This window comes from Cervus elaphus, chromosome 7 (genome assembly GCF_910594005.1).
Source record: "Cervus elaphus chromosome 7, mCerEla1.1, whole genome shotgun sequence".
In the NCBI taxonomy this organism is placed as follows: Eukaryota; Metazoa; Chordata; class Mammalia; order Artiodactyla; family Cervidae; genus Cervus; species Cervus elaphus.
Window position 1 is genome coordinate 5,323,036 of NC_057821.1, and position 14,917 is coordinate 5,337,952.

The 14,917-nt window shown below is 44.2% G+C and overlaps 1 protein-coding gene across 17 annotated transcripts in view; it reads left to right on the top strand.

The window, feature by feature from the left end:
- Positions 1-14,917, top strand: part of DST (dystonin) — a 522,273-nt gene that overhangs the window by 488,200 nt on the left and 19,156 nt on the right. For all 17 annotated transcript variants that reach the window (XM_043907023.1, XM_043907022.1, XM_043907025.1 and 14 more), the window contains 6 exons: positions 2,846-2,965; positions 4,422-4,591; positions 6,028-6,187; positions 8,637-8,831; positions 9,303-9,431; positions 14,332-14,475. In XM_043907023.1, the coding sequence (XP_043762958.1) occupies positions 2,846-2,965; positions 4,422-4,591; positions 6,028-6,187; positions 8,637-8,831; positions 9,303-9,431; positions 14,332-14,475 (918 nt within the window). The remainder of the gene's footprint in view (positions 1-2,845; positions 2,966-4,421; positions 4,592-6,027; positions 6,188-8,636; positions 8,832-9,302; positions 9,432-14,331; positions 14,476-14,917) is intronic.

Here is a 14,917-nt window from a genome sequence, read left to right on the forward strand (position 1 = left end):
AATATATGTTATGTTACTAAAGTCCTTTTATGGAAGGCTGTGCCTTGTGTAGCGGTCATGGCCCAGAGCCAAGGTGTTTATTTCCTACAAGGAGCATGGCCTGAGTGGAGGATGATCTCACTTTCTGAGCTGGCAGCAACCCCAAGCCCTGGGGATCAGCCTTGGAAGGACTGATCTTAGCTTGATTTCACTGATGGACCCTTATCATTAGGGCTCGAAAAGAGGCTCCATATTTTTGTTTTTGGTTCTATTTGTTTTCTTTGTCCTTCCAACCTCCACTCGCATACTGAGAGTGAGGCAATCTATTACACTGCTATGTCTGTGTAGCTCCAAAACCAGACTTCCTCCCCACGCAGCCCCCAGACAGCTTTCTGAAGGCGACAATGGGTCTGGGTTGGCGGGCCCCCTTCTCTTCTCCCCATCAATGCACATGTTGACAAGCCTTCCTTTCTTCTCTGGTTGGACATCGCTCCATCCTACTTTGAAATGAACTGTTTGAATCTTGGGAGGCTGGTTTTTTAATGTAAAGAATCTCACAAGGAGCTTTTCTTCCTTCCTTCATCTGTCATTATTTTCTATTCTAGACTGAAAGCTGGAAAGTACAGTGATACATTTCTGTATTCCAGGGAAGAAGGAAGATGCACACCCCTCCCCCCCTTGCTTGGCATATAGCTTTGATTTTTACTAGGAACTTCTTGGAATAACATCTTTATCATGACTCTTTGGAACCCATTCATTTGCATTTGTCTGGCATTGGTGTTGGGCTTGGTTATTTGGGGAGCGAGGTTCAGTTGGGCGATGGAGTAGACGACCTGGGAGTCCAGTGTTGGAGTGTTTCAAGCAGCCAGCATAAAATGTTTAAAAGCTGGAGAAATGACAAATTGCGTTGAGATAGGATTACAGGCCGCGTGTCTCTTTTTGAGTGGGAAGTGTGGTGTGTTCCATGTTATAAGTGCGTCTCTGGAATGGAATCAGCCTGGATGTTTTTGTAGGACAGCACTCAGGCCAGATCCGCCGTGTCTCCTCCCGCCTCTGCAGCTGTCGGCTGTCCTGGAGGCACTCTGAGTTAGGAACGTCTGATCACCAAAGCCTCTTGGATGTCCACTGCCGATTGGCCACTGTCTTCCACCTTTCTCTATTGGGTCCATCTTATTTTCTCAATTTGTTCAGTTAAACGTGCAAGGATACTGTTCTCCATGCAGAGGGATGTTGTTTCTTCTGTTTGAGTGACTTCAGAACACTTCTGAGAGCAGAATCAGCCTCAGAACCTGTGCGTTTATGTCCTTGTACTTAGTGCTCAGCTGTTAGAGGCTGTGCCGTCTGCTGATGGCCCGGCCCCACCCTCAACTGTTTATTTATTTATTCTGGTATCTCAGGTTTGGCTCAGATCTTGGCTGCAGTTCTCTGACCTGGGCGATCCGTGTGGCTGCCTGGCCTCTCTGTTCTCATTGCTAAGTTGATTACATGTGGGGAAGGGGCCTGGGGAGAGTGGGTCTCTATCGAGATCGTCTCTAGTGGACCTTCCCTGCGTTGCGATTCTGTGCTTTCACTGTGCTTGTTGTCAGATGTCTTTTTGTTATTTCACTGTTTATGTTCTTTGATAGAAAGCAGACTGTTTTGATTACTCAAGTTTTTGCTATGTTTCTGTTCCCTTGAGTTCCTTAGAAGAGATAATTTGTAACCAATTTCCCAGTTTGGTATCCAGAAACAGTACCAGCTGAAATCAAATATTGGATTGGCCAAAAAGTTCGTTTGGGTTTTTCCATAAGATGGTATGGAAAAGCTCGAATGAACTTTTTGGCCAACTCAGTATATATAGCACCAGAGTAGTTCCAGGTTGAAGACAGAGATAATTCTGTTTTGCTAGAACTCAGGTACGGTGGGCACTCTTATATATAAAGCCAACAGGGGAGGCTCAGGCATTGATGGGAGGGTTCAGAGAGCAACAAGAAAGACATTGAACTGTCTTTGCATTCAATAGGAATGTAGTGGTCTCTTTTTGTTAAAAATGAATGTACAAACTTTATTCTTTTTGTACCTCTCTTATCATAGGAATTAAAACATCTGAGAAGTAAACCCGTATCTGTCGGGAGACAACAGCAGAAGCCTATGTTATTACTGTTTTTTATTAGTTTATTGAAATATGGTTGATTTGCGATGTTGTGGTTAATTTCTGCTGTGCAGCAGGGTGACTCAGTTATACAAATGTATATTCTTTTTCACTGTGGATCATCATAGGATACTGAACAGAGTTCCCTGGGCAGCACAGCAGAACCTTATTGTTTATCCATCCCATATGTAACAGTTTGCATCAGCCAATCCCAGCCTCGCCAGTCCTCCCCTTCCCCGCCCTCCCCCTCAGAGCCACGAGTCTGTTCTGTGTCTGGGAATCTGTTTTGTTTTGTAGAATGTTCATTTGTGTCATATTTTAGATTCCAATCAGAACACCATTCAGAAAGCCAAATAAAAAAAAAGAAAGCAATATGAGAGACCTGTGGGATAACATAAAGCATGCCGGTCTGTGCTTATGTTAAGTTATGGAGCAAAAAAAGGCGTGGGGCGTTCTGCCTGATCTCCCTGCCTGCCCCAAGCCCCACTTCTGTTTCTGTTAAAGCTGACCTGTTTGAATGAGTTGTAACAAAGTGACCCTAGGGCATGACCACAGAAGCCTTAACAAGATGTTTTGTAATCTGCTGATGAAAATATCCTTTCTCCTTCTTCAGGGAAAACTTTGAATAAATAATTTCTTACATTTCTGTTACTATTAGTTTCTGTTTAAAAATGTACTTGATTTCAAATCTAGTGAGTGTGCCCGACTGGACAAAGATGTGAATTTCTTTTACAGTTCCATGATGCTTGGAGTAAGCTTATGGAGTGGCTGGAAGAGTCAGAAAAGTCTTTGGATTCTGAACTGGAAATTGCCAACGACCCAGACAAAATCAAAACGCAACTAGCCCAGCATAAGGTGGGTGGCCAGCTAAAGGAAGCACATGGCGTCATTGTACGTCTCAAGGTCACTTTGAAATTCTTATCTGATTGTGCGTTTATCCCTCACAAGAGAAGAAAGGCTGTCCAGCGTGGACTCATATCAAACTTAAAACCAGTTGCCCTTCGTGTTGATCGAAGGGCAGTCGTGTCTTTACTCTCCAAGAATCATTCCATTGTGATCCCAGGATTAACTGTTAAAAGAAAACACACAGAGCTAAAAGCGGACTTTTTCTCCTATCTAAAACGCATGAAGGATTTCCAGAGGTTGAACACTGGCACTTCAGTTTATCACAACTGCCCTGTCTTGTCATTTCTTTCATAGCCATGCAGAAGGTAACTGTGCATGGAAGAGAATGTAGGTTTTGCCATGTAGATTCCTTTAAACAGTGCAGCGGGGAAAATTGGTTGCCTCATCCTAAATTGGGATTATTGTGTATGTGTGTGAAATTTCACCCTGTCCTCAGAGAGGCATGGTCACCGACTTCCTTGGGCAGACAAGAAGATATGGACACACTGCTTTTTGTATTTTCTAACATGTATATTCCAGTCACAGGCCATTCAAAGACCACCTCCCCATTCTCCCCAGCACTTCTGAATCTCTATATATTACTCTGTTTGTAACGTGAGCATCAGCCCTCAGGGTGAGGATGTGTGTTCCTGCAAACAGGTTTGTAATTTTAGGTTTTACATGTAAATCATTGCTTGGAACATGATAATTTTTAAAAGGCTATAAGAAAATTTGTGATGTAAGTTTTATCTTCATCATGAAATGCCAGCCATCGTGTTTTTCCAGGCTGGTGGCTCCATTCATGGGTGTTACTGACTGCAGGGGTCGGGATGCTAGGATGCTGGGGACCCTTTCCTTGGCTGGATGAGGGGTCACGAGTGGCCTGTCCAGCTGGTCCCCCCTGCATCTTCCCAAGAACTGCCCCTCCAGCACTGGCAGCCCAGAGACAGGGACCAGCACCCTCCCTGCCCTTCTCAAAGTAGACCACCTGATATGAACGTAAGCACAGACTTGGGATTATGAAATCTGAGGAAAGCATGTTACATATTTAAAGTAGAAAGCCCTGGGGATACAAATATGTGCAGAACCCTATTAGATTGTCTTTTTCCCAATATGACCTGTCATTGGTCACCCTTTCTCTGAGATAAGGATACATGAGATGCAGGATTGGTTTTGCTTGGAAACTGTTCTTGTGGTAACAGTAGGCGCTCTGAAAGACACTTGGATTCTGCAAAAAGTTAATCCTTGCGTTTGAAAGTGTAAAGACTCTGCTCTCCCCTGGCGTGTTCCCATGTGTACACCCCGCACCGGCTGGCTCAGTGATTGCCCGTGTCTCCGCTTATTTATCCGGGAGTTTTCAGTCTCTTGCCTATTTGTGGATTGGTCCCAAGTAGACACGCACACTGTTTTTTTGTTGAACACGTAGGAGTTTCAGAAATCCCTCGGAGCCAAGCATTCTGTCTACGACACCACCAGTAGGACTGGGCGTTCCCTGAAGGAGAAGACCACCCTGGCTGATGACAACCTGAAGCTGGACGACATGCTGAGTGAGCTCCGGGACAAGTGGGACACCATCTGCGGGAAGTCGGTGGAGAGGTGAGACGCTCCCGACGGCGGCCGCTTGCTGTGCGGGACCCCCGGCAGATTCCACAGTCCCGGTGCCTTGCAGGGAGGGCTGGGGACCCTGAATACATCCCTCCTGTGCTCACCCTGGAGGCTTTGCTGTTCATTCTTATTTGTCTCTAAGTGCTCAGTTCATTCAAAACGACATCGCCCTCTGAGCCTCCCACCACCCCTGCCATGGGACTGGCCCCCAGGTCTGCCATCGTCCTCCTCACGCCCATCCCCGCATCCCAGCAGACCTGTGTCCTTAGAGTAGAAGTGGGCTCTTGGGGCCTCCCTGCCCATAGCCTTTAGGGACCAGCTCTCGGGTGTAGACTAGGATGCAAGCTCCTCACTGTGCTGAGCAGGGTCCTCCCAGCCTGACCCCACCGCCCCTTCCCAGTCTCCTGCCTCCGCCTCCTCACATTTCAGCCATGAAGACCCAAAACTTAAAATAATTTTTAAGTACCTGAGAAAGGAAAACAGCAGTAAAGGAGTTTGTGCATGCGCGTGTGCTCAGTCGCTTAGTTGTGTCCGACCCTCTGCGACCCCGTGGACTGCAGCCCAGCAGGCTCCTCTGTCCATGGATTCTCCAGGCAACAGTGCTGGCGTGGGCTGCCGTTTCCTCCTCTCGGGGATCTTCCCGAGCCAGGGATCACTCCTGCGCCTCTTGTGTCTCCTGCATTGGCAGGCAGATTCACGTTGCTTATGAATGCTTTCAGGTTTCTCATCCATAGTTAGTCTGATTGCTTTTGTCAGTGTCAAGATTAAACAGCATATTATATATATCACTCTGAGGAGCTTCATCATGCTTTTTATTGTTAGTTTTTAAAAAATCTTTTAAATCGTCTCCAGTCTCAGAAGGTTACAACTTTTTGCAATGTCCCCTAAATGATTTCACAACAGTTTATAAGGCAGTCTTGCAGAGACAGAAAGTCCCAGCGATGAACAGATGCATGAGTAGCAGGTGTTAGCAGTGGGGGCACCGTGACCGCAGAGCCAGCCTGAGGGGCTTTGGGGTGATAGACTGTCTGTGTCTTGATTGCAATGATGTTACATGAATACAGACGTGTTAAAATCCATGGAACTGTACCCCTGCAGAATCAAATGTACTACATGACTCTTGAAAACATAGATTTTTTTTCACGGAAAAGGCATATTTTTATGACAAAAGCAAAGGGCCCATGATTTCCAGAGGTGATGATGAGGGACATTTCCTGGAATAGTTGCCATGTATTTAAGGGATAAAAAAGAAAACTTGAGAGAAATTTTGTTATTTTCTAGGAAAGCAGAGAAACCACAGTGAATCCTAACATGCTCCTTTTTCTCTTGAGGTCTGCCTAGCCTTCACAGATGGATTGTAGATATTCTGTTCTTAGAGGATGGATTTTTTGTTGCCCAGATTGATTTTTTTCCATTTTTCCCGCCAGACAAAACAAATTGGAGGAAGCCCTCTTATTCTCTGGGCAGTTCACAGACGCCCTGCAGGCCCTCATTGACTGGCTCTACAGGGTTGAGCCCCAGCTGGCCGAGGACCAGCCTGTCCATGGAGACATCGATCTGGTGATGAATCTGATCGATAATCACAAGGTATTATTATCTGGGATGTGTTATTTTATCTCGTCTGATTATTCCGAATATAGAGGGAAGAGTAATTACTTCATTGAGCCTTTTAAGATCTAGAGACTATGTGTCATGCTCATCATAGTCTTTAATATTGAAATATGTATGCCTTTGAGCAGAATCAGGAAGTCCGCTTTAAAAGTCATGCAGGAAAATTGCTTTAGTATCAGTGAAATACTTTGGTTTTACATTTCCACATCTGAAACCTTGCTAGAATTTGGGAAGTGATTTCATTGTCTGCCCCTTTAAAGCATATTTTAAGAATGTGTCTTTCTTAAAAAAGAAATCTTAAGAAAGATTAAAGAATTAAAGATTAAAGAATCTTTCTTTAATGCATTTAAGTAATTGTGTGATGCAATTTAAAATCACGCATGCGGTGACCTGGAACTAGGTCGTTGCTGAAATCCTAGGTTTGTGACGTGAGCTGCGTCACAGATCTGCGTCTCTCTTTTCAGAAGCCGTGTTAGCCTTGCCCCTGGACCTGTAGCAGTTTATGAGACAACCGCATGTGCGGGGATTTGATTACTACTTTAAGAAAATTGGAGTTGGTTTCCTTGCCATCTCCTGATCTGTATGTTAAACGGTTGTACAAGTCAGAGGTGATATTTGAGACTCTCAGTGATACTGAGTGTGAGGTCTTCAATTATGATCAAATGCTGTTAAAACTTAAAGAAACTTGAAAACAACATGAGGCCTGGTACTGATGTAGGGTTGTTAGGCGTATATACAGTTATGATACTCCACTTGCATTCATATATAGTTCTCTCTAATTTTGCACTTCAGAAACTATTTAATTTTAAATGTTCTCTTTACACCTTCCTGGTTATGCTATCTTGATCTTACCTGTTAGTTTTAAAATAACTGGTGTTTTGCATGTTTATTTGCCTTTTTCTCATTCCATGATCACATTATATTCATAGAAGGGAATTTGTTAGGTTTGAAGATGAACAGGAATTAAGAGAATAGAGCATCAATCAGGTCTACAAACATGTTAAAAGCTTTAAATTATGTTGCTTTGCCTATACTGAGACAAATGTTTTGTGGGTGATTAATGCAGTCTTTCCCATCCCCTGGCACTCATTCAGTGAGGAATGAATAATGTAATGTTACTTTGTACATAAATGCCATTTTTATAAGCTCACTGTCTAAATATTTACTCCCCTAGGCACTTGCCAGGTTTTTTATATACTAAAGGTCAACAAGAATGAATTAATCATTCAGCATTAGTAATGCAATTGAAAGGCTCAATAAGAAGTTAACGTATGCAGAGTGCATTGGAAGGTCTACTCAGAACCCTTTTACTGCTCCTATCACAAATGGAAGCACCAGACACTGTACCTTGGATGTGTGTGTGTGTGTGTGTGTGTGTATGTGTGTGTGTTTACGGGTGCGCCTCATTTAACACTGTCAGTGTGAAGTCAGCAAAGAACTCATCACATTGTTTTTGGATTATTTTCAACAGGCTCGCTTTTGTGAATGATCCAAGTATCAGACTAGAAACTCATAGATAAGAGTCAAAGGGATAAAATGTGCTTGGTAGTGTTCGTTTGTGATGACTTTTTAGAAAAATAAGTTGATTTTAGTTTATAAAGGAAGTTGGTTATTTTAAAGATCTGGTTGCAGACAGACTCTTAGGGTCAGAAACGGGTTCATTCTGTGGCCAAAGAAGTCATTTTAACCCCTGGAAAATCAGAGTTCACCAAAACTGGGTAAGGAGCCGAGCTTCTAAAATCTGTCCTTACGGGTTAGTGTCCAGGATGCTGTGAAAGATACGACAGAGGATTGTTAGAGGGAAAAAAGGCCGCGTGCCAGCCCCTGCGGGGCTCCCTGCCGTTGTCCTCAAGTCAGCCTCTGAGGCGCATTTGCTGGTGGAGAGCAGTCTGGTGGCCAGCACATGGGGATGGAGTCCGGAGCAGCGGGAACACCTCACAAAGAATCTCAGACAGTCTGACGCAGTTTGTTTTCTGGAGTTGGTTTTTGACCTCACCATGTGGCGCACTTTGGGATCTTAGTTCCCCAACCAGGTTTCAAACCCTCGCCCCTGCAGTGGAAGCCCAAAGTCTTAGCCACTGGACTGCCTGCGAAGGCCTGAATTTGATGCATTGATGCATGGGATTGAAATAAAGAGGGTGGCCACCAGTGTTTAAGTCCAACATATCATTTAAAAAGAAACATTCATTCACTCAGGAAAGCATTACAAGGTTGATGAAGTTGATGTAAGCCCGGACTTGACAGTGCCTTCATAGGAGTGGTGTGACTTGGCTTATTTTCTGAAGTTCTGCAGAAAGCCCGAGTCGTTAAACCGTAGGTGTTGGAGAGCCATACATAATGTTAGGTGCACATGCTTGTTTCATATAGTATGTACTACTGTTTGGGCTTGGCAATCGAAAGTTCATTTTAACAAACTTGGTCCCAGGTCTTCCAGAAGGAGCTGGGGAAGAGGACCAGCAGCGTGCAGGCGCTGAAGCGCTCGGCCCGGGAGCTCATAGAGGGCAGCCAGGACGACTCCTCCTGGGTCAGGGTCCAGATGCAGGAGCTGAGTACACGCTGGGAGACCGTGTGCGCCCTGTCCATCTCCAAGCAGAGCCGCCTCGAGGCTGCCCTGCGCCAGGTAAAGTCTGCGCTCACCCCACCAGCGGTGCCGACAGGCTCTGCGCTAAGCACCACACACCCCCTTGTCTCGGCTGGGATACTCGAGGGAGGAAGTGCTTAGAGCATCCTTCCATACCTTCTCCCACCTACTGTCTCCTCTCCAAAGAATTTCACTGACTCACGGAGTGAGGTTTCCTAATCTTCCCATAAAACTGCTAGTGGAGCCTTTTTTCAGCAAAAACATTAAGATGGGCTGCCATTCCCCTCAAATGAGATGGTTAAAATGGTGAACTGTTCTTCCTACAGGCATTTCCAGCAGATTTTCCTACATTTGTAAAATGCAGCACCCTCTGTCTTTCTCTTTTTCTTGGGAATCATGGATATAATGAATCAGTTTAAATGTAAGACTTTTTTTTTTTCATGGAGAAGAAGACTTGACTCTACTAACGAGTGTGTTTGGGAATCTCTTTCGGCACACTTGCGCCCTTAGGCGGAGGAGTTTCACTCCGTGGTCCACGCTCTCCTGGAGTGGCTGGCAGAAGCCGAGCAGACGCTGCGTTTCCACGGTGTTCTCCCAGATGACGAGGACGCTCTCCGGAATCTCATCGACCAGCATAAAGTGAGTTACGTGAATGCTCAGTAAAAAAATAAGTGAGAAAGCCAACCAAAATAGAGAAAACGAATTCATGATTGCGAATACCAGCTGCGTGAGTATCTTCCTCTCTGAGAAGTAGTGCAAGATCTGGTACGTTTTTAGAATTTATCTGTACCTTCCTTCCTTACATAGGTATGTCCTCACGCACCTACCCACGTGGATGTGTGGCTGTCTTATTATGCCTTCTTCATAGAAAGTGGATCTTTTAAGACTAGTTACTCAGAGGGGACCCTCCTATACCGTGGGTGGGAATGTAAGTTGGTGCAGCCACTATGGAGAACAGTGTGAAGTTACCTCATAAAACTGAAAACAGAGCCACCATATGATCCAGGAACCCTGCTCCTGGGCATATATCCAGATAAAAGTGTAATTCAAAAAAACGCATGCACCCCTGTGTTCATAGCAGCACTGTCCACAATAGCCAAGGCATGGAAGCAATCTAAATGTCCGCTGACAAACGAATGGATAAAGGTGATGTGGTGTATAAATACATACACAGTGGGATGTCACTCAGCCATAAAGAAGAAGGAAGTAATGCCATTATGCAGGAACATGGATGGACCTAGAAGTTACCATACTCAATGAAGTCAGACAGAGAAAGACAAATGTCACTTATGTGTGGAATCTAAAATATGACACAAATGAACTTACCTACAAAGCAGTCTCGTGGACATAGAGAACAGGCTTGTGGTTTCCATGGAGAAGGCGGAGCTGGGGAGGGATGGACTGGACGTTTACAGGATGGATAAACCACAGGGTCCTGTTGTACAGTGCACGGAAGCATATTCAGCATCCTGGGATAATCCACAATGGGAAAGAATATAGAAATATATGTGTGTAGCGGAGTCACTTTGCTGCACAGCAGAAATTAACACCACATTGCAAATCAAGTATACTTCATATAAAAAATAAATTAAAAAATAAAACTAGTCACTCTTGTTTTTCTGTCTCCAGGAAGCACATTTTTTCTAGGGGGCTATTTGGCTCCTGAGCAAAATTGGTCAATTTTGTTGCACTTAGATACACATTTCAAAGGTGAAATGTCCTTACTGAGCAGTATAACATTTATAAAATTATGCCATTAGAATTGTAAATTAATAATTTTTACCTTTGTAAGCAAGACAAGTAGTTTAATAGCTGGTCTTGGAATTTTATTTTTAAGCCTCTGAAAATTCTGTTTTTAATCAAGAGCTACTTTAAATTCTTTTGCAAAGTAGCTTATATTGCAAATTATAGATTAAATGGTTTATGTAAGTAGATATACTTTTAAATAATTAACCAAATAAAATTCTGACCAGAGTTTTCAGGTCAAGATTTTTCCTGTGACAATACATAGGACTCACAAAATCCTTATGAGAGTGGTCCAGAGAGCTCTTCAACAGATTATTGTTTAACCTTTGACTCTAAAAATCAGGAATTTGCAATGCTGATAGTGTTATATTTTTCCCCCTGGGATATAGTATTCATTAAATGTCTTAAAATTAAGTATCTTGAGGGTTTTTTCTGTTTTTTAATTGAAGTGTAATTGATTTACAGTGTTGTATTAATTTTATATATAAATATGTACATTGTATAATTTACACACACACATACATGCAGTCTTTTTTATATTCTTTTGCATTATGGGTCATCCCAGGATACTGAGTGTAGTTCCCTGCACTATACGATAGGACCTTGCTGTTTTCGTCTCATATATATAAAAGCTTGCCTCTGCTGACCTCAACTTCCCTCTCCATCCCTCACCCAGCCCCTTTCCTCTTATCACCCACAAGTCTGTTCTGTGTCTGTTTTTCCGTTTCATAAATAAGTTCATTTGTGTCATAGTTGAGGTTCCAGATGTAAGTGGTATCCTGTGGTATTTGTCTTTCTCTGACTTCTCTTAATATGATCCTCTCTGGGTCCATCCGTGTCACTGCAGAGGGCATGATTTCATTCTTTCTCTGGCGGAGTGATGTTGCATTGAATATATGTACCACATCTGCTTTATCCATCCATCCGTCGATGGACATCTAGGCGGTTTCCTTGTCTCGGTTATTGTGAATAGTGCTCTGTGAACACAGGGGTTCGTGTATCTTTTGAATTAGAGTTTTGTCTGGATATGCTCCCAGGAGTACGATTGCTGGATCATATGGTGATTCTGTTTCTAGTTTCTGAAGAACTTCCATACTGTTCACCATAGTGGCTACCAGCTTACATTCCCCGCAAGAGTGTGGGAAGGTTCCCTTTCCCCACACCCTCTCTAGCATTTGTCATTTGTAGACTTTTTGATAATGGCCATTCTAACAGTGTGAGGTGGTTCCTCGTTGTAGTTTTAATTTGCCTTTTTCGCATAATTAGTGATGTTTGAACATCTTTTCATGTGCCTGTTGCCTATTTCAATGTAATGATAGTATTAATGTCAGCATTTCCTGTAAATTGTAAAGGACCTTTTTAATAACCACTGAGTAACCTTGTGTTTTTTGGAAACACATCATTAATTCCAGTGTAGAATAGATGAGATCATGTATGGTGACTTCTTATTTTAGTCACTATACTCGTTCTCTCAGTGATGGTTTGCCTACCCTATAGCAATGACATATTGCCTTGTTATTCATAGAAGGGATGTGAGCTTCTGTAACCTTATCTGGAGGAAAGAAATGCTGCATGCACTTTTTCAAGTTGAAGCTAGACTGTATAAGTAGGAAAATGACATCACGTTTGCTATCCTTTTTTGACTCAGTTCAGTATTTTGAAAATCTGCTTTGTATTACTGTGTGCTGACCGTCGGCTGCTCTGGGCTCCGCTGATGTGCTGGGGTGTGGGTGTCAGAGTGTCTCCTGAAGCCCCGGGTGCATATCCGCCCTGCAGAACGATGCCCCGTGTGGTGTTACCACCTTCAGAGCGGGCCGGGAATCCCTGAAACACGGGAGGCAGGCAGCCGGGCTGGGGTGGTGGTTTTAACAGCAGATTCCTTTTAAATATTTTTAAATTAGCATACAATTATATGCAGTGTTATAAATGTAATAATATTTTACAGTAATACTGTTCTTTCGTTTCCATTTCCTTTGTTTCCCTTCACACATTCACCAATAGAAGGCAAACAGAATACTTAATTTTTTAGACTGGAGCCCTCTCGGTAGAATCCAGTTACTCAATTGGCAAGGTTTCCCACAAGCCACCGAAGCAGCGCTCAGATGGGCCTGGAGGAGCCCAGGATGCTCTGTTGGCTGGCTCGCTCCTGGTCCACACTCTTCCATGGGGCCCGGTTTGCAGTGTGGGAGTGGTTAAACGTGCATGATCGGGTCAGCTCCCCTCTGGAAAGGCACAGCTGCTTTTAACCTCTGGTTTTCTCTCTTCCTTGTAAAGTTTGTTTTCTTTCACCTTTAAGTGAAAATTAAAATATTTTTAAAGTAGGTCATGATGTTTGAAAAGTGGGTCATTAAAGTCTGTGAGTCTGTTTCTGTTTTGTAAATAAGTTCATTTGTTTATGGTTACCAAGGGAAAGGGTGGGTGGAAGGATACATTAGGAGTCTCAGGTTAGCATGTGCACACTCCTGTATATAAAGAAGGTACTCAACAAGGACCCCCAGTCCAGGGAACTCCGCGCAGTCCTCTGTAGCAACTTCTATGGGAAAACAATGTGAAGAAGAATGGTTACATGTATATATAGAACTGAATCATTTTGCTGTGCACCTGAATCTAGGACAGCATTGTGAGTCACCTGTGCCCCAGTATAAACTAAAAGTCACAGTAGATCATGTTAGCGGAGTGACTGAGCCCGGACTCCCCCAGCATCTATTCAGCCACAGAGACACAGAATTGAATAAGACACTCTTGATCTTGTGCGCCTTAACATCTAGTGGCTGTGCATGTAAATGGATTGTTTTATCTGAGCAAAATGCCAGCATAGGAGGCATCAGACAGCCACTCTGGAGGTTAGGAAGGAAAGGTCACTAGACATGCACGCCTGTAATTTGAGATGACCCCCTGGTCACCGGGCGTGGATCACGCTGGTGCTGTCCACCCCCTCCCACTCTTGTCAGGGCAGGAATTGTTCTTGGTGTGGGGTCCAGATAGATCAGAGGGGGTCAGTGGGTGTTTGAAATTCGGTGCAGGATTTGGGAGGCATGTCACATATTTTAGGGCCAAGATTCTCATCCTTCAGCCCCACTTTCAGAGTTCTGTGATCCATGAATCTACGGGTGCAGCTCTGGTGGCCGAAAGTAAAGCAAGTGAGATGCTTGTAAGGAGGTTGGTTTGACAGCCTCCAGACCTGCTGAGGCTTGTGTGTCCTGCCGAAGCTGAGGATGGCTCTCTTTACCGGCCTTTGGGACCAGCCCTGTCAGACCGCTTGCTGCAGCCCCACGGGCCTGCTTCCCGCCTGGGTGTGGGGCTTCTCTCTTGCAGCCCAGGCCTTCCCGGTTCCCGGCCAGCCCGCTCTCTTCCTTGGCACTTTTTGGACACGCATTCCTGTCATTCCTGGCGCAGTGAATGCTGCTTTAAACACTAACCTCCTTGTCTTATTTGCTAGAACATTTTTTTTTTTTAATTCATATTCCTTCTGTCTCTGGTTTAGGCCTTGTCACAATCCCCCTCTCTGTTTATATAATAATTGTAATATATTCAAATTTAGGAGGTGTTTTTTTTTTTTTTTTGGTATAAATTTGTAAAGCACAAGACAGTATCCTGCACTTAGATTTTGAGAGTGGGTTAGAAGATGCTTTTTCCGATTTCTGTTCCTTCCCTCTCTCAGTTCCTCATTGGCGAACGATTTCCAGCTGTGAATAAATCAGTTTAAGTTCTTGCTTGCTGGTTTAGCTCTGAGAGTCCAGTGGGCGCCGCCTGAGTTTTGGTTTCAGCCTGCGTGCCTTTGTTTCTGCCGCAGGAGTTCATGAAGAGACTGGAGGAGAAGCGCGCCGCCCTCAACAAGGCCACCAGCATGGGGGACGCCATCTTGGCCATCTGCCACCCCGACTCCATCACCACCATCAAGCACTGGATAACCATCATCCGGGCCAGATTCGAGGAGGTGAGTGTGCCGCGGGCCGTGCGTAGGGCAGCGGGAGCTGTGGGAGTCAGGGCGAGGGGCTGTGCTCACTTGGGCAATTGATTATGCCTTTAAGGCTGGGGGAACCTGGAGGCTTGCATTCTTTGTGAGACCACTCCTCTGGGTATTACCTATCTCTGCCACCCACTTTTCTTGAAGAAGTTACAGGTGTTCTGCAGCTGTGTCCCTTAAACATGAAAAGGCAAATATTTGGTTCACTGTAGAACTTTCTGTCCAATTCCACATCATATCTGCTGAATAGGTTTTTCAGAGCCATCTATGCTTATAGAAAGAATTGCACACACAAGTGAGTCCATTTTGTATTTAAGATTTTAGCTATTTTTATTTCCACCCTGCACTCTGTGGAGTTGGCATGCATGATCCTTCGGGGGATGCCAGTTTGAACTTAAATTCGAAGGTGAAG